This window comes from Merops nubicus, unplaced genomic scaffold, assembly GCF_000691845.1.
Source record: "Merops nubicus isolate BGI_N331 unplaced genomic scaffold, ASM69184v1 scaffold8014, whole genome shotgun sequence".
NCBI lineage: Eukaryota > Metazoa > Chordata > Aves > Coraciiformes > Meropidae > Merops > Merops nubicus.
Window position 1 is genome coordinate 11,084 of NW_008606145.1, and position 17,891 is coordinate 28,974.

General features: G+C 40.1%; 1 protein-coding gene across 1 annotated transcript; it reads left to right on the forward strand.

Moving 5' to 3' along the window:
• The first annotated feature begins 1,172 nt into the window (after nucleotides 1–1,172).
• On the forward strand, nucleotides 1,173–12,189 carry UBE2W (ubiquitin-conjugating enzyme E2W (putative)). Its single transcript, XM_008939552.1, has 5 exons — nucleotides 1,173–1,445; nucleotides 3,801–3,903; nucleotides 5,930–6,085; nucleotides 7,162–7,237; nucleotides 11,283–12,189. Exons 1-5 carry the CDS (start codon nucleotides 1,405–1,407, stop codon nucleotides 11,294–11,296), a joined length of 390 nt encoding a protein of 129 aa, XP_008937800.1. The 5' UTR covers nucleotides 1,173–1,404; the 3' UTR covers nucleotides 11,297–12,189.
• The last annotated feature ends 5,702 nt before the right edge of the window (nucleotides 12,190–17,891 follow it).

Below are 17,891 nucleotides of genomic sequence, written 5' to 3' on the forward strand. Positions count from 1 at the left end.
AAGTTGTTTTGGAACATTAGTAATAACAGCTACAAATGTGTGATAAGCCTACATTAAAAAAGAAATATATATGTTTTGGATCAAAATTCAATACCAAACCCCCAAACCATCCATTTTTATTCCTCTTGAGTGCAGGGTCATGCTGAGTAGCAGGCTGATGAAGTGGAGTGGTGAGCAGTACACCTGAGAACTTCTGACAGGAATAGGAGAAATCAGACAGCCTTGAACTTCTAGTTATGTAGATGGCTTGGAAAAGACAAAACATATAACTGTTTATCTGGAGAAAATGCACTCTGAAAGCAGTGCAAATTATAGCCCTTCACAGAGATTGCATTGGCCTTGCTCAATGGACTGTAGGAAATGGTTCTGGTAGTGGTTACAGAAGCAGCTGATTACAGTTACCCATTTGTCGCTGTGAAAATAGGCAGGAATTACCTGAGCTGCTGGTGTAACACTTTCCTAAATGCTACAACTCTGTGCATCTTACAGATGCAGTGACTGTAAGTTTACAAAATAGCTACAAAGCCTTGTTTTAGTTTTCTGTTCTGTCCCCTGGGATGACTTAGAACAAGGCAAGGGCTTGCACAGATGCCTCATAAAAGTGTCTTAAATTACTTGGAGGAGTGAGAGATTGGCTGGTAAAATCTGAGAGAGCTAATTGTAAAACTGATGCTATCCAGGCACCGTGCGGTGTCCACTGCTGGCTGTGGAGCTCTGGTCCCTCTGGTGGGGCCGAGGCCTGGAGCCTGTGTGTGGCGCAGCGCAGCAGCCCGGTGCGCTTGCCTCCCGCCACAGCAGCACGTGTAGGGGCTGTGACTGCTCGGGGTTCGGCTAGGGTGGGGCTCACCTTCACCAGGAGGAAGGATCAGCCAGTGGGCTGTCTGGCACCACACTGATGTGCCCTCTGAGGGGAGGGGCCCTGTGTTTGCAGCGTGGGGCTGGAGCAGGGCGAGCAGACGCGTCCGCGGCCTCCCCGCCTGCCTCACGCCCTTTGTTCTTTCCTCACGTTGTCCTTGTTACTTTTGCTTCTCTCTCTGTTCTTCGATTGAACTGACCTTATCTCAGCCCACGGGGTTCTGCCTTTCTGCCCTGGTCCTTCCTCCCCTCCTGGGGGGCAGCGGGCGAGGGCGGCCGTGTTCAGCTGCCAGCTGAGGTTAAACCACGACAGACTTTTTGCCTGTGACTTTTCGGTTTCGTTTGAAGGAGAGGAGTCGTCTTTCTCACCTTTCAATTGCATTTTGCATTTAAATTTTCAAATAAAACTGCTTTTACCTTCCAGTAATTGAACACTTTGGTGTGCATGTTTGTTGTTGAACTATATTATTTCAAATATTCTGTACAATTTCTTTATAGAAACGATTACAAAAAGAACTATTGGCATTGCAAAATGATCCACCTCCAGGAATGACTCTGAACGAAAAGAGTGTACAGAATTCAATTACACAGTAAGTATATGTACTGTCTTATTTTTGCTCTCCAGCTTAAAAGCTTAAGTAAGGAGAAGTTCTCTGCATACCACTTCCACCACTTATTCCAAGTAACATTCTGAATTTTTATTCTTAGTCTAGGGAGTGAAACGTTGTTCTACTTAATGAGCACATTGCAGTAATGTGCTAGACACTCTCAGGATATGGATGGTCAATTCATTAAGTTTTTATTAGGCATTTTACTGTCTAACAAAATGTCAATTGTTAAAAGCTTTGTATTTTATAATAAAATGATTTTACAGTCTTTCATAGCTGCTAACCTCTAAAACCCCTCCAGATTTTTTGAACCAATGGAGTGCCTGGTTTAGAGTTTCTACATTATTTGTGTTGGTATATTTCGTAGCTGTTAATTTCAGTCACAATCACTTGCTTTACAGAAAGATAACTTTGCTCTTTCAGAAGTTTCTAAGTAGATTTGTTGTACTTTCATCCCTGCTGTATTTTTTTACTGTGATTAGGGAAGGGGAAAGAGAAACATGGTTAAATCTTTGTGTTCTGTCCATTGAAATAGAGGGGTTTGTTCCTGGTGTTAATTTAAACTATTTTCTAATTGACTAAAACTCAGAAGATTTAGACTGTTGACATTTCTGTTAGGTAACTTTCTTAGTTTAATTCTAAAGGAATATTAAAAATTCTTCGCAGATGTAAACGTCTACACGAGTATGAGTCTCAGGCTGTATGTTCAGGACTATGTTATTGATTCACAGGCAGTTTAAAAACAACACAGAGGTGACTTCTGAAGTTGCTTCCCATCTGCATTTTTGGTGGTGGCACTCAAGCCATGTCACATACAGCGTTTCTGAGCTCTGTGTGTACCAAGTTAAACTCCTGCTACTGCTTTTTAAGTCATGCTGGATCTTGTGATACTTATGAGATTAATACAATTTTAAAAAATTTAACACTTTCTAGAATTTGATACAAATAATAATAAGCCACTGTACAATTGCTAGATTAACACTTGTGTTTCTTGCTTTGCTTTGGCTTTTCATTTGGAAGCAAAATAATTAAATTTCTCTGGAAAAAGGAGTTGATCTAATATTGCAAGTGGTTTGGTTTTTTTTCACTCATTTAAATGGAAAACAACTGTTAAGTGAAATTTTTTACCAGAGATGAAGAGATGGAAAAGGAAAAAATATTCTTTTTTATCTTCTATTTGTGGATTTCCATTTTCTTATGAAGTCTCTGTTCCCAGAGTGCTACCTGATAATTTGTTTTTTTGTACGTACAATTTTTATACCTTTCAATAACCTGCAAATAGAAACTTACTGATTACTGCCCCTAGATTTTGGAATTGTCACTGTTTAAGAAGCTTCATGTCACAAGTAACAGGAGGGTGTTCTCTTTGAGGGTTTTTAGTGCCAAGCAGCATGTTCTGAATTCATTAATCAAGTTGCAGTTTGAACTGGTGCAGTAAAGATTTGTGTAGCAGCACTATCTTGGTTTTGAAAGATGTTGAACAAAATAATTGGATACCATGATGTAACTGAGTAATTTGAAACATTAAGCAATCATGTATTTTAAATATACAAGGGTTAGAAATTTGAGATGGCTAAGCTGTAAAGCACACAGGAAAGATGGATTCTAGTGATTCCTTGACCATAAAAGGAGCAATGTCCACGCAGAGCTATCTTCTGCTGAGGAAATGAAACTATTTAAAAAAAAACCCACGAAAGTGGGGGTTCTAAATGACCAGGACATCACAAAACTGAAGAGTGGTGGTGTACCACGTGTATAAATATAAAAGCAGAAGGCATAAGAAGAGGTAAGTGATCTGAAGTACAGCTAAGTTAAATTTGAGGGATCTTCACAAAATTGAAATATGGGACACAAATACAGCCATCACCACGGTGCTGTTGAAGCTGCATTCCTCCTGAGGAGTGTGACAGCTGGCAGGCCAGCAGAGAAGGAGCATAGTAGAGTGGAAGCTAAAAGTTGTAAAAATGTGTACAGCTTAAATATATGAGGGTGGAGAGGTGGAGAATAGGGTTATCAGGATTGCCAGCTGGAGGAGATGTTGACTTTTCTGAACACATTGCTGTTCTGAAAAAGCTCAACTGCCTTACTTGACAAGTCTGCTGGAAATCCTGTCAGAGCATTTTGGTAGTCTCTTCCTGAATCTTCACCTTATTGTATTGCTCTAATGTGTAAAACTCCAATCAGATGGAAGACAGAAGTGGGTTATTCACCTTGATGATTATGATACTAATGGAGAGTTTAGAACATTTTAGCTGCAGTTGGTAATTGATCTGATAGAGAAGTAAAATTTTAATTTGTCACTGCACAATGCTAACAACTCTTTTCCATGTTCACTAGGTGGATTGTAGACATGGAAGGTGCTCCAGGAACACTATATGAAGGGGAGAAATTTCAGCTTCTATTTAAGTTTAGTAGTCGGTATCCTTTTGATTCACCTCAGGTAACTGCTTCTTCCTTCTGGCTTAACACAGCCTTCAGGTTATAGCCACATGGCACAGGCTGAGTGCAGTGTCCACCTGTCCTGATGTGAGTCTAGTTAGTATTGGTGTAAATACTTCAATATTCTAACTTGTATTAAACACGTTGTGCAGATGCCTTTCTTTTTAAAAATCCTCTGCAGTGAGGTATAATGCTAGGACAGCTCCCTTGGTGAAGGGCACTGTGAGCTGGGGGCTTCTTGGAGGTGGGTGCATCATGTGAAAGTGTCACACAGGGTAAAGTGGAGGATCCCCTTCACTGTTGTGTAGGAGTAAACAACAATCCACGTCTTTGTACCCTCTTGGTTTACAGGGTTTTTTTTCTATTTTTTTTTTGGTTTTTTTAAGCCTCTTGTATCTTCTCTGCTGCCATTGTTAATACAGTTGGAGAAATGCTGTGCTTGTGGTAGGGATTGCCATAGGTACATGGCATGTTTGAGAGGCCTGCAGATCCAGTGGCTGTAACTGAGATGGGAGGTACTGAGTGCAAGTTATTGTAAAATGGCAAATTAGCTCTGTACATGTGCACTGGCTTTTAGCACAGAAAACAATTAAGAAAGTTAAGTACTGGGTATTTGATTGTTGTAGATGGCTAGAATTTCTGTTATAAAAATGTTGCTGTGCAGTAAGTTTATTTGATATTACAAACTTCTGAGTTGTCATCCTCTATCCCCCAAATCTGCTTAGTGTGAACTGGCAGTTTACACTGCTGCTGCTTAATCACTTGGTTGTGTTCAGCTTTAAGTGTATGTTGTCTGTCATAGTGCACATGGTTTTACTTACCTAGTGTGTCTGGTTCTGGTTTTCCCATAAAAGGAAGGCATTAGTTAGGCGTGGAATACGTTACTGGATTATGAAGGTAAGCTCTTCAATGCTTAAGAAATATCAGTTAAAGATCTATGAAAGATCATTCTGCATCCAGTTTTTCTGCTGCCTTAGAAACCTGCCTGCCATTTGTCAAATGGGTTAAGTTCTCTAGTTTCAGTTTGCTACGTGATGAAAATGATTCTTCTCTCTTGTGGTCAGGGATGGGGTGGGTGTGTTGTACGTGTGTGTGTAGCTGGACACATCCGTGTGTCTGTATAACTTAGGAAACACTTAAGAGGCTTCTGGGTATTATTGTGGGTGGTAGAGATTTATTATGTCATTGCATACAGACAGTGGCTATGTTGGATAAGAAGCTCAGGAGGATAATGATGCTACAGAGGTTTTGTTTTTACTCCCTTTCTGTTGATCCTGAGCCAGCTGTGTGTGCAACAAAAACTTGAGGTAGAGCAACAGTTGTCTGAATTGCTTTTCTAGCCTTTTCTTGACTGTGATATCATCTTGTGTTAGAGAAGAGTTATGGTTCTCAATGCTGTTCTTCTGTTTTGATCCATTTCAAGTAAAAACATGTTCCATTTGAAATAATGATAAAAAAAATTTCCTGTATGATAACACACTTCAGTTGTACAGTTCCTCTGTTTTACAGTTACTAGGATTGATGCTGGAACCTGGATGAGTCGTCCAGAACTTAATTTCAATTGTGTCCAGGGTTATAGAAATACTTATTGGTGAATCTCGTTGTGTTTTCTGGTGTATATTAATGTGGCTTATGAAGTAATTAAAATACAGTGTTCTGGCTGGGCAGCTCTGTTCTTTGGGACATGAAAGATTGGGGGCTGCAAGATATAAAAAGTTTAGTTTGATGTCTTTACACTGTTACCTTTTCATTTTTCTCTGCCGTATAAACGTTTGTAGGAGAACCCCCAGCCTTTAACCATTTATTTAACTTCACTATATATTTAGGCTTCCATTGTTTTATTTTACGTTTCATTTAATACCTTCCAAAAATTGATGAACCTAATGTGATAAAGTGTATTATTTAGTGTAAGTGAATATAGGAGATCCACTTCTTAAATAAGATACTATTGTTTTCCCAAAAGCAGTATGGTGGATAATAAATCACAATTAAGTTTATTCTGTTTTTGTTTTTGGCTTTTTTTTTAGGTCATGTTTACTGGAGACAATATTCCTGTTCATCCTCATGTTTATAGCAATGGTCATATCTGTTTATCCATTCTAACAGAAGACTGGTCTCCAGCTCTCTCAGTGCAATCTGTTTGTCTTAGCATTATTAGCATGCTTTCCAGCTGCAAAGAAAAGGTATGGGCTTTTTTAGCACTGTTGAAGTAGAATAAGTAGAAGCTAATAGTTTGCAAAATGAGATCTTAATTTCTGAAATAGGCAGAGCTATTATATCTACATTTCTACTACTACTGAAAAAATACTAAACTAGAACTGCCAAACAAAGAGTGCAGTGAGTACTTGGTCGCTGTGTTGGTGGTAACCTGCTCATGCATCACTGGAAAAGAGAAGTGAGTGGAATTGGTCTGGCTGTGCTAACTGTGAAGTTAGTCCTGTTTTGGGAGGACTCTTTGTGAGTTGCCCTGTCTCCAAAGGCAGTGTGAAATGGCTGTTGAAGTGTCTCTTGTGCAGATGGTCCCAGGCTTTGCAGGGTACTGTTTCAGTGATCTTGCTCATTTCCATTTCATAAAAGTAAAACATGTTAAGCTGCTTTCTTGGCCATAGATGAGTGGCAGTGATCCCTTAGACTGTTTTTTTATAGAAGAGACTACCCTTTTACTCCTGACCACTCCTCCCAGAGTGGGCTGTCTGTGGAGGTTGGATGTGGTCAGAGCTCGTGCATCTGTGCTGTCTGTGTCACATCCCAGCCAGCTCTGGGCACGTATGTCTGCTAGGAAAACCACCCCAACAGGGCTTTATATTGTATCCTGTGACTTTGGTTTGCATAACAACACTCATGAAGAAAGCTGAAGAATCTGAAGTATTGATCAGATATAGATATTTATGTCCATTTTTTCACCCGCTCCGAGCTGAAATCTATGGATGTGAGTTGTATGTAATCTGTCACTGCACAGGAATTGAGGTGGGGTTATTTTTGAACAACAGCTGTTCCTTTCTTGTGGATTGCTTTATTTTTATTCCCCTATCTATCTCCAGACTGTTTGGTATTTTTTAGTTCCTTTTTTGCCTGGAGTATCTCCAGTAAGAGTTGTTACCTGGATCCATAAGAGATATTTCTTGACAAAGGTCTAGCCCTGCCTCTTACCTCATTTTCACTGCATTCATGTGGTAGCCTTTCCTAAGCTTACCAAATAGCTCATGTGTTGCAATATGAGGATTGTTTTATTATTTGTAGGTCTTTTCTTCTGTTGCAGAGGCGACCTCCAGATAACTCATTTTATGTAAGAACATGTAACAAGAATCCAAAGAAAACAAAATGGTGGTATCATGGTAAGTATTTAACTAGGACCAGGAATTTTTAAAGCTTTTTTTTCAGACTGAAGGCACTTAAAATGTAGGAAGGCAGGATAAATGCTCTCAAAGCCTTAAACTCTCTTATTAAATTTTAAAAAAAATATTAAAATCCTGTTTCTAAGATATTCTGCCATGATATTTTTTTTTCTCATTTTAGTAATTCCTAATGGAAATTTAAGCAGCAGAGGTTTTTATGTTTTTAACTTTCAGGATTGAATTTGAAGGAAATGTCTTCTAAGCTGTATTTTTCCATGACAAGTCTTAAGTTTAGGGTTGGGGAAAGTCCATAATGAAACTAGATGTAGATCTAAACCAAAGGTATTCTGTTGTTTGCGATAACACTTTAAAAGGTTTTACAGCAATTAATATATGCCTATATGTTTGCAAACAGCTATCTGTTTTAATAGATTTCCACTAATAATCAGAACTTCCAAGGTGAGACAGCTTAAGAGACTTACAGGCTCTTAGAAACTAATAGTCAATAACGTAGTAATAAGATTCTACATGTAGACAATTTTTAAAAATATCTAAATGTAAAATACTGCTCTATTGGTTTGGTTTGGGTATTTTTGTGTGTGCGTGTGGTTTTTTCCTCTCCATGTGTTCTCTGTCTGGCTTTATACTGTCCTTTCTTCTGCCTCAGCATGTGTCATCCTCTTCCCAGAGCTGAGGTTGGCTGGCTGTGCTTGTCCTGTTCACTGATGAGGAAGGAAGGAAGTAGGGGTAGAGATGGGCTGTGCTTTTCTTCTCTCTTGTTGGCCAGTCCTTTCTTGCTGTACAGATGGTGCTTATCAGAAGCCCATGCATTTTGGGAAGGGTTGTGTTAGAGTAGGTGTGCTGGAGTATGTCAGAGTGGTGCAGGAGGAGTTGATCCCATTGCTGCCTTCTGTGGAAGGCTCCAGCATAAGACATCCTGTTTTCCACTGCCTCCCCACCCCCTGTTATATTCTGCCCCCTACCTCAGTTGAGATCAGGTATTTTGAGACAGTGGGAGTTAATGACTGGAGAGGCAAATGCCAAAGTCTTCACCTGCAGATTCTTTAAAGACATCTGTGGATGTCTTAATAAGAGGAACTTCAAATTTTCCTAAGCCACATGGGTCTCAGCAAGTATTTAATACAGGGTAATGTAACAAGAACAAAACTGTTTTTCATAATACTTGTAGTAATTATTCTCTCTAAAACAAGGTGACTTTAGTTAGAGGAGTGCTGTATGTCATGGGTTTAGGAGATACTGAAGAAACTCAGGACTGCTTGTCATGTGCATTATGTTGTTTTAAGCATCAACTCCAGGAATAATAATAATCCTGTTGCCTGCAAGGCTGTGTTTCATCTTCACCACATTGTGCACTAGTCACTGTCTCTTTCTGTTTTCCCACTCTTGTACACGTGTTTGGTGCTGCTTCATTTCTAGCTTAGCTTTCTCATAATGGACAATTTTGGAAGAGTTTTTATCAACTATTTTTATTTTCACTTGCTAGTTATTTTTAAAGAGAAACAGTTTCATTTGCTTACTTTATCTTGTGATTAAAACGTGTTCTGTCTACTTTGAATCTGTACAAGTCACATTTTGGTTCAGGATTGAAGTCTATCAAGGAGAACAGTCTGCAAATACTACTTTGATTTCTTACTCATTAAATTCAATTAGAGGCAAGAGAAGGCAAGTCAGTGTTTGTAAATAACTCATACTGGTTTGCTTTCTAAAAGTTTCATCTGTTTTTTTGACCAAAAAAAAGTAGTACTTCCTTTTTAAGTACTAATTACAAAATAGGTCATGATTAAAAATTGATTGGGCTTTTCTCCCCCACCATTAAATTCTTATATTAAGAAATAAAACATGCCTGATGTCCTTTGGACAAAAAATTTCTTAAATGCTAGAGGGATTTTCCTTAAAGTTTTGCATGTCACTTGCTCCTTCTCAAAATTACAAATATTTTGTATCTCTTCTGTGGATGTAAAACTAGACTGCTAAGGCACGATCTTTAAATTTTCAGTGTTTTCTTGATGGGTTTGAAGAATTGATGGTTTACACTAAAATGGGAAGTGTAGCTTGCCTGCTAATTTAACCACCTCTCTCTGGAAAAGAACTATATACACCTCAGGTTTGCAAGCCCTTGGAAAAGGTGATTCTGTGATGTTCATTGTCTGCTTCTGCTTCAACGAAATTGTCTAATTTTGTGGTTGAAACACTTTGGGCTGAGTAAATTGGGGAGAAAAATCAATCCCAACCAAGAAGGAAAACCACTTGTCCAGGGGTAAACAGCGATGCTAGTAAATACGTGGTTCTGCCCCTTCTGTTGTCAGCTAGCCATTGGACTGGCTGAGCCTGAAATGGAATGGAGTCTGTTTTGAAGAGGAAGGAGGAAGACTGTCATCACTTTTAATAGATGCATTGGAAGGATTTTTTTTTTCCCAGTAGGTGCCTGAAATTTATTTACTGTGAGTCAATTGTGTAGGGTTGAGAGCTGGTGTAAAGCAGGCCAGTATGAACAGGGATAAAGGGGCACTTGGAGATATGCTCTGACATGTAAACGTGTGTCTTTGTGCATTTAGCTTATTACAGAGTTTTTAATCTCTGATTTAATCCCTGCCCCAACAAAGCAACTCGTTCCATACGCAGAGTGACGGAGCCTTATTTGCTACAAACTGATGTTCTCAGAAGCCCTGTGTGAAAATGCCTGATCTTTGATAATTAAACATAGTTCTAGATTGTCTGACCTACCCAGCCTCTGCTTCAGCTGTGCATTGAATTTCATGTTCAGTTTGAATCTGAGAGTTGATCATGTGTTAAAGACAGAAGGATCTTCCAGATGCAGTTTTCGTGGGCCCCCAGGCTGGCATTGGTTTCATGGAGCTGTTGCCTGGCTTTGGTGGTGCCAGTGGGCAGTGTTCTGTGGAAGAAGGCAGCAGTGGTGTGTTTTCAATCAACACCTCCTTTGTTTTTTGGGGGTTGGTCGGTTTGTTTTGGGGTTGTTTTTTTAAGTAGTAAGTGTTTTCTCTGGTATTTGACCTGAACTTCTGGTACACAGTTTAAATATCCTTTCTGTCTCTCTTGCACCCTTGTCCAATCTCTTTCACCTGTCCAGTACCCTACTCTCAGAAGGAAGAAGTTTTTCTTCATGTAAAAGTATTGATGATGTAATGTGTCCCAGTGAGAATGTAGAATTGTTTGCTACTACTTTATACATGCTAAATCTGTGAACAGTAAAAAATGCTGTTTAGGCAAGTCCATTTTCTAAGTGTGTGAGGTTACAAGCAACTGCATTAAAAATAACCAGACAGTAAGTCTGCTTTGTTAACAGATACAAGTGCACTGCAGGTTAATGTGTGGAAGAGAAAGTTTCAAAGGGAGGGCTTTCACAGACACATATTTACTTTAATGTTGAGCATAATGCAGAAAAGATTGGCACAGAATACAATTTTTTGTAATATATTCATTCCAGTCACAGTATCTACAACTTAGTGAACATAAGTTACTGTCAGGTTTAAGATTTTAAGATTATAGTAGTAACCTATTTTTTTTTTTTTTGCAGAGTTCTAGCTATTGTTTGTGTTGGTTTTTAGAAATAAATGAATGTACATATGTGTGTATATGTACAAAGGGTTAAGAATGCATCAGGAGAAGCCCATTCTGCCTGCTCGTATCACTTCACAGTCCTCTAAAAGGATCTCTGGATTCAGTAACTGGAGGGGACCTGCTTTACTTCCAGGGGGCAAAATATGTGGTCTCCTGTTTTCCTGATGAGTGGGTTTCTAAATACTGAGTGTGGAAATTACTGGCCTTTTACTGGAATACTTGCTAATAGTAATATACCTGGGAGCGTGTGTGTATTTTGGAAGCTCTGGATTTCACCAGGTCCATCACTATTTGCCACAGAACAGAGCCCCAGGATGCCCCAGTGGGTGTGTCCCCACTGCCTGCTGCTGTCTGTCCTAGGCATTGCTTCTGCTCTTAGCATCCTGCTCGTTTGGACCTGGGCTGTTTCTGTGTTGTCTATAAACGCTCTTCTTTTGTTTTAAAGATGACACGTGTTGATGCCACCGTTTGGTGATCCTCGTAGCAGAAGATAGTCCTACTGAGAAAACGAGCACTTTGATCATTCAGTCTTTGACCTCTAGCCTTTGACTGGAAGCGAGCTGTGGGCCATGGGGACGACCTCCGACTGCGTTCCGCTCGTGTGCGGCTGGGCGCATGCTGATCGCTGGCTCAGGCCGTGCAGCCCACGTGCTTTTGTTAGTCATACAGTATTAATGCAGGTGTCCAGAAATGTCAGAATAATTCCATTATTTTTGTTTTGAGCTTTTGGAAGAATTCCGGGTCTTCATACCTTGTGCAATACCACTGAGCTCCTCGGCAGTTTGGTGCATCCATTGCCGGCAATGGACGTTGTGCCAGGGAAAGGTTTCGCTCCAGCCACAAAAAAAGATTGCTGCATGACAGAGCTTATGAAAGTTTGGGATATATCTGGATTATAAGCAAGGGATCTACCATTACCTTAAAAGCCATCCCATTCTTTTCTATTTGGATTCTATGCACTGTGATCACAGAACTAGCAGCATGAGTTACCATGCTTAGCTGAAGGACTGTAATAAGTTCATTGCATATTTATGAAATTTTTATCTGCTGTCAAATTGTTTTGACATGGAAGGTTTTTCACGTGACATTGGCAGAGAGGTACAATGTTATCCCTATGGTGAAATAAAACTACTTTTTGTACATAGTTATATCTCTGAAGCAAAGGTATGAGTAATTTAGGGTATGAGTGAGTTAATCCAGAATCTGTTTTGGGGATGGGAGAGGATGGCCGTGGTATAACTGAACTTTCTGCAGTCTGTAATTGGGCTTGTAACTCGTGCCCCAGCTCTGCCCGGGCGGATCACACACTGTCCTTCCCTGCCAGCCATCAGCATGAGCCCTGTGCCCACACCCGCCTCTGGGGGTTTCTGTGTTGGGAGGCAATCCACAGAACACCTTCTGTCTGCATTCGCTCTTTCTGTTGGTGTTGTGTGTCATGTTTGAATGTTACAAAACAATATTTTGATTGAAAAGCTTTGTCAGAAAATATTTTCATGTAAATTATTTCTTTATCTTGTAAGCGTCATCTTGTCTTTTAATCCTGTACTATAAATAGAAAAAAAATACATTTTTGACAGAGGCTTAATGTTTTGACAAAAAAGTGTGGACCTTCTTATTTAAGTTTAGACTAAAGTATATTTTCTTAACTTGCTTGTCCTGTGCAGCCATACCCCTTCTTTGTTTAAGTTTTTTTTTTTTCCCTAGGCTTTTACTTTGCCAAAAAAGGTGGAAAAGCCTAAAATCAGATTGATGGTTTTCTGTGAAGCAACAGTTATTGAAATGGTAGTTGTTCTCACCACTCTGTAATATTTTGATACTGCAATTAGGTTGTCTTTTTAGGAAGCACTTTTATAAACTTAATACCTTTACACACTTGCAAAATTTCTATAACTTTTTTTTTTACTGTTGCCTTATTGTTGCACTCAAAAAAAAAAGAAAATAAAAAGAAAATTCAAGCAGCTAATAATGCACAAATGTCTAAATCCAGTAACTACTTGGTTTAAAAAAAAAAAAAAAGGCAAGCCAAAAAAACCCACAGCCTACCCAGGGTGAGTAAATACAATGACAAATACAAAATAATTGGCTGAAAATACATGTTTGGGTTTTTTCTTACTGCTGTATGATGACTGACAGGTTTTCTAGCCTTGTAGATCCTTGTGTGTTACGCGGCGCTGCGGAGCTTTGTGAGAGGCACAGCTGCTTCTCGGGGGCCAGCGAAGGTGGCTTTGCTTCAGAGGAGTGTGCTGAGCAGCAGCTGGGCTGGGCACTGCCAGGGAGGTGAGGTTACAGTACACTTCAGGAACTGCTATTTTTTCTACTGTATCGAAAATATCTCTTGGCCTTTTAAAACTCAAGGGTAAAATCTAGCTTTGGATATAAATTTGATGTGTCTATATATTTTTCACAATGAGCCTTTAAGACATAGAATTCAGTTTCTTTTAAGAACTAAAAATAATCATTTAAAACAAATGAAATAGTTCTGCTCCTAACTTCTTGTTTAGCAAATTTTTATTATTGTGAGTTGTTATTATTATTATTAAACTGGTTATTTGTGGAAATGATTCATATGAAAGAGCAGTAATCTGGTAATTCATCTGTGTAGTTAGATTAACTGCTCTGTACTGATTGAAATGTTTGACCAATCTTTGAGAAATTCATGTATGAATGGCTCACATAAAGGATCCTATCAAATAATCCACAGGAAAGAGACCTTAAGGTAATGTCTCAAAAAAAAAAAAATGGTTCAAATCCCTCTTCTCAGATTCATGGATCTTTCCAGGGGGTGGCTGGCCTTAGTGCAGGACGTGGTTTCAGGGGAGCTTTGTGCCAGTATCTGTTCTGTTGAAGATGGGCCTTGTAGTGCAGATCATCACACGTCTTGTTGGCCTGTGCCATCACATGCACTACAGTGAAGTTCAGTAACAAAATTTATGCTGTTCTTTAATACACCCTCCTCCTCCTCCCCGCAGTGTGCTGAAATAGAAGAAATCTGATGTGCATTAGGAGAGAACGTACCTGGGGTCTCTCAGTTTACAGTAGAAATGCCTCCGTTGGTTCTCTTGTAGATCTGTGGTTAAGTTCACCTATACACTGAGGGCCAGGACAAAGCCTGTACACCACTCGAGCCCTCAAAATAATGCAACTATTCTGACAGCTGCAGTGTCCTGGCGCAGGGCCGGGGTGAGGCGCAGCCGGTGCCACCCTTGCTGTGGGGTGACCCTGTGTACCTCACTTCCTTTCATTTGGAATTTCTCACATTAAATGGTTACAGAATTGGCTTGAAATGATCTTGCTTTTATTTTGTGTCAATGTTCATGTTGTTAAACACTTTGTTTTGTGTTTAGTGTCTTTATAACACAATAAATTCTTGTTTCAAAATTGAACACTACCCTTGAATGGAAATGTGTGTGGACCTTTTCATGGTGGAGTGCAGAAGCACCATTCCTGGCGTTGTTTGAGGCAAAACTGTCAGTTCCAGTAAGCTGTGGTGGGTAATAGTGAGGGGTTTTCTCTTTTCTCTAGAGGGTTTCTGTTATAACAACCAAAAAAAATAGCTTCTTAAAAAAAAATACATCACTAAGATGTAGTGCTTTCCCACAGAAGAACAAATAGTTCCTTACCGTTGTTCTTTGCCATTTGCCAAATACTTCACTTATTAAACAGGGAGTTTCAGATGCAGAATTCTTGTTTTCTTGCAGTATTGGGAAGAAATTTCCTATTTGTTGACATGTCAGGGCTGTTAAATGAAACTTCTGCTGTTTCCTGCCAGTAATTGTTTTTGGTTGTGTGCAATTTTTTAAAGAGATGGCTTCTGTTTTGGAAAAAGTAAGGTACTTCATACCTAAAAACCTCTTTTGTGAAAAAAATTAGGGTTTTAAATTAGTGTATCATATGTTATAAATACTCTTCTGGATGTTTGATTTTTAGTTTATTTGAAAGTCTGACAAAGTTTACTTCTCAGGTTTTAAGGGTACAGTCTAAGGAGACCTTAAGATTCCCATACCAATAATTAAAATTTAAAGAACAGATTAAACAAATGTTTGTTAGGAAAGGTTTAAATATAGCTGATAATAAGACTTTCCAGTCCTGTTCTTGGTGGGGTTTTTTTGGGGATGGTGAGGGTGGAAGGGAAGTGGTGGTGGGCTTGCTATGTGAATATTTCTTTTAAATGAACGATGTTTTAAAACCAAGGGGGAAAAAACCCCACCCGTGTGGCACTCCTGTTTCCCAGGACATGTCCTGTTGGTCTTAAAAGCTTTGGGACAGTGCAGCTGTAGCACTGCTAGCTCGGGGGGAAAGCCAGGGTAGCTCTGGCCTCCTCTGGCAGAGCAGTTCAGCATCGCGTTGTGCTTGCACACTCACAAATCCTGATCAGCCTGAAAAAAACGGGTGTGAATAAACTTTATTGTAGACCCAGTTCCTTTCACCAGCAGTGGCCGAGTCCTGCTGGTTGCTGTGGGGAGGGGTCACCCCGAGCAGCGGGACCCGGGCACTCGGCCGGTGCTGCCCCATCCCCAGCTGGGAGGGGTGCCCTGGGGCTGGCTCTGGGTGCCAGGTACTGGCTGGCCTAAGGGCTCCAGGACTTCTCTGAACTTCCCGAACCGCCAGGCTTTAAAATACCCTCAAAAATTGGAAGACTAGGAATATCACAAGCTTTATTTTACAATATTAAAATATAATGTGCAAAGAATTAGCCACTGCTTTTATTTCATTTTACTGAGAGTAGCAATGAAGGATTTTCTGTTTGCCTGCCATGTTTTTTTCCTTCAGGTCACTTAAGTACTTTTTAAAGGAGATTGAGGGATTTTGAGCAGTTGATTCAACTTAAGAAATTATCTCTAGATTTAAATAAAGTGAGGGTTTTTTTAAATGGCAAAGCAAGAGCATTTTCAGTAAATTTGTAGTTACAAAGTAATTCGTGTCATAAAGTGGCTTCCTTAGAGAGCTGTGTGGGTTTCATTTGGGTAGTTATTTTGTATTTAAAAACCCAATAACTAAATGCAAAATCAGTTGATCATGCAGTGTATGATGTCAGTGCAGAGATCAGATTTAGAAGCCTCTGACCAGTCTTTTTGGTATAATGCTCCACAGGAGCTCGTAAGGTGTGTGTCAGGGGCAGTAATTAGTTTGTATTTAACTCCCTTCAGTTTACATCCATGCTCTCTGCAAGTGTAACTTCATATTTTGAAGTGTGGTTTTTCTCTCGGCCTCTGCTGGTGAAAGGGCTGTTTACAGGAGGTTCTGCTTTTGTGGAACAGGAATCCAGCAAAGAACTGAAAGCCACAGTGATACCCTCAAGGACACAGGTCGCAGTCTGGAATCCTGGAACACTGACCACTTGCTTCCCTGACACTGGTCTGTCTTTTAGCATTTGAAATCTCTATGACAGGACCTTAAAACGTCTGTCTTGTCTTCAGCAGGTGGGAACCTATTTTCTTGGAGCCTTTTGGAGTGCTCTCTGACAGGTAGGTCAGGGTTGAGTCTGTTCAGATGAACATTCTGGGCCCTTTCCCCTCCCAGGACTGTGACGTTACCTGGATGGTGCTAATGCAGCTCTCCAGGGTGTTTCATCCTTCATGAGCAAATCGAGCGCGTTTCCTGCTATTCAGTGTCTCCAGCCTGCTCTAGGTGAACCCGCTTTAGCCAGGGCATTGGACTAGATGATCTCTACAGGTCCCTTCCAACTTCTGCTGTTCTGTGATGCTCTTGGTTTCCTGCCACTGAAAAGGAGGAATTTGTAGTCCTTCCTTTCCGCCCTCTCTATTCACGTTCCTGCCTTGCCTCTCGCTTTACTGGCCCAGTCTGCACTGAGATGATTTAGCATGTTTAGCAAAGACTGGTGGGAGACTGACTTGAAAAGGAAAAGTGAAAATCCTTCTTCTCAACTAGAAAATCTGATCGTCTTTGCTGCATCAGCAAGAGTTTCAGAGCTAGTGCAAGAAGTGGGAAGGATTGTGCAAGGGGTTTGGGACCTGAAGGTCCCATTCTGATTCTATATCAGGAGAATACATAAAAAATTATACTATGCTGGGTACTTCTGTGCTCAGTTCATAACAGAATGAAATAAGAGACAAGAAATCTTGGAAAAAGAAAACTAAGCAATGGTTTGAATGAGAAAGAGGATGGCAAGCTACCATGGCTGAAAACAGGATATGGATAAAAAGGTCTCAGCAAATGCTGAGTTCCCAGGGTGTGCTTGAACAACTGTACATGTGATATTAGTGTTCTGTTGGTATGAATAAAAAGTTGCTATCACTTAGATACTCGTAATAGAGCCCTGCCACTGTCACTGCATGTATTTGGTGTGTAAATGTTTGTCTACAATGTACAAGCCTACCACCAAAATTCACCTGGTCTGTGTGTTCACTAGAGTGTCTTCTTAACTATTGCTTTTAAATTACATTTGCTGTATCTGATGTTCTAAGAGTCATAACTATCATTAAAATCTAAGTCCCTAGTGAAAAGATGCAAGCATCTTTCCCCCTAAAAAATCTGGGTTTGTTTTTAAACCTGAAGAGTTTTGTCATTGCAGTGCTGGAAACCAGGTTGGAAATTCGTCGCTTCAAGTGCTGATGCTTCTGCCTGGCTTTGTTGTGGTTTGTCTTCCTTGGCAAATAATTACTTGAGCCATTCAAGAAAGCAAATATTTACAATCTAAATTGTGGATTAAACTCGGAAGCTTTCTTTTATTAATGAACAATAATGAACCTGTAATACTTTGAGATAAAGAATTTGAATGTTATCTGTCTAGTGCTGAAGATGGTCAGGAATTAACTGCTTTGATTCCTCCGTCCCTTTCTATTTTTCTATTGATGACAAATTTAAAGGAAGACTTCCAGAAACTCCTCAGCCTTTGATCTCAGTTGTGCATATTCCCTCATCTGTTCCGTGCTTTGCTTTTTTTTCTTCCGTCCAGTTCCGCCTTCTCTTGCGGACGTGCGAAACCCCGAGCGATGGTAATAAGAGAGATCTGGTGGCGGCAGAAGCGGCGCAGCGATGCTGGGTGGAAGGGCACGGCGGCGAGCGCTGGCACCGCGTGAGGCTCCCGGGGGCC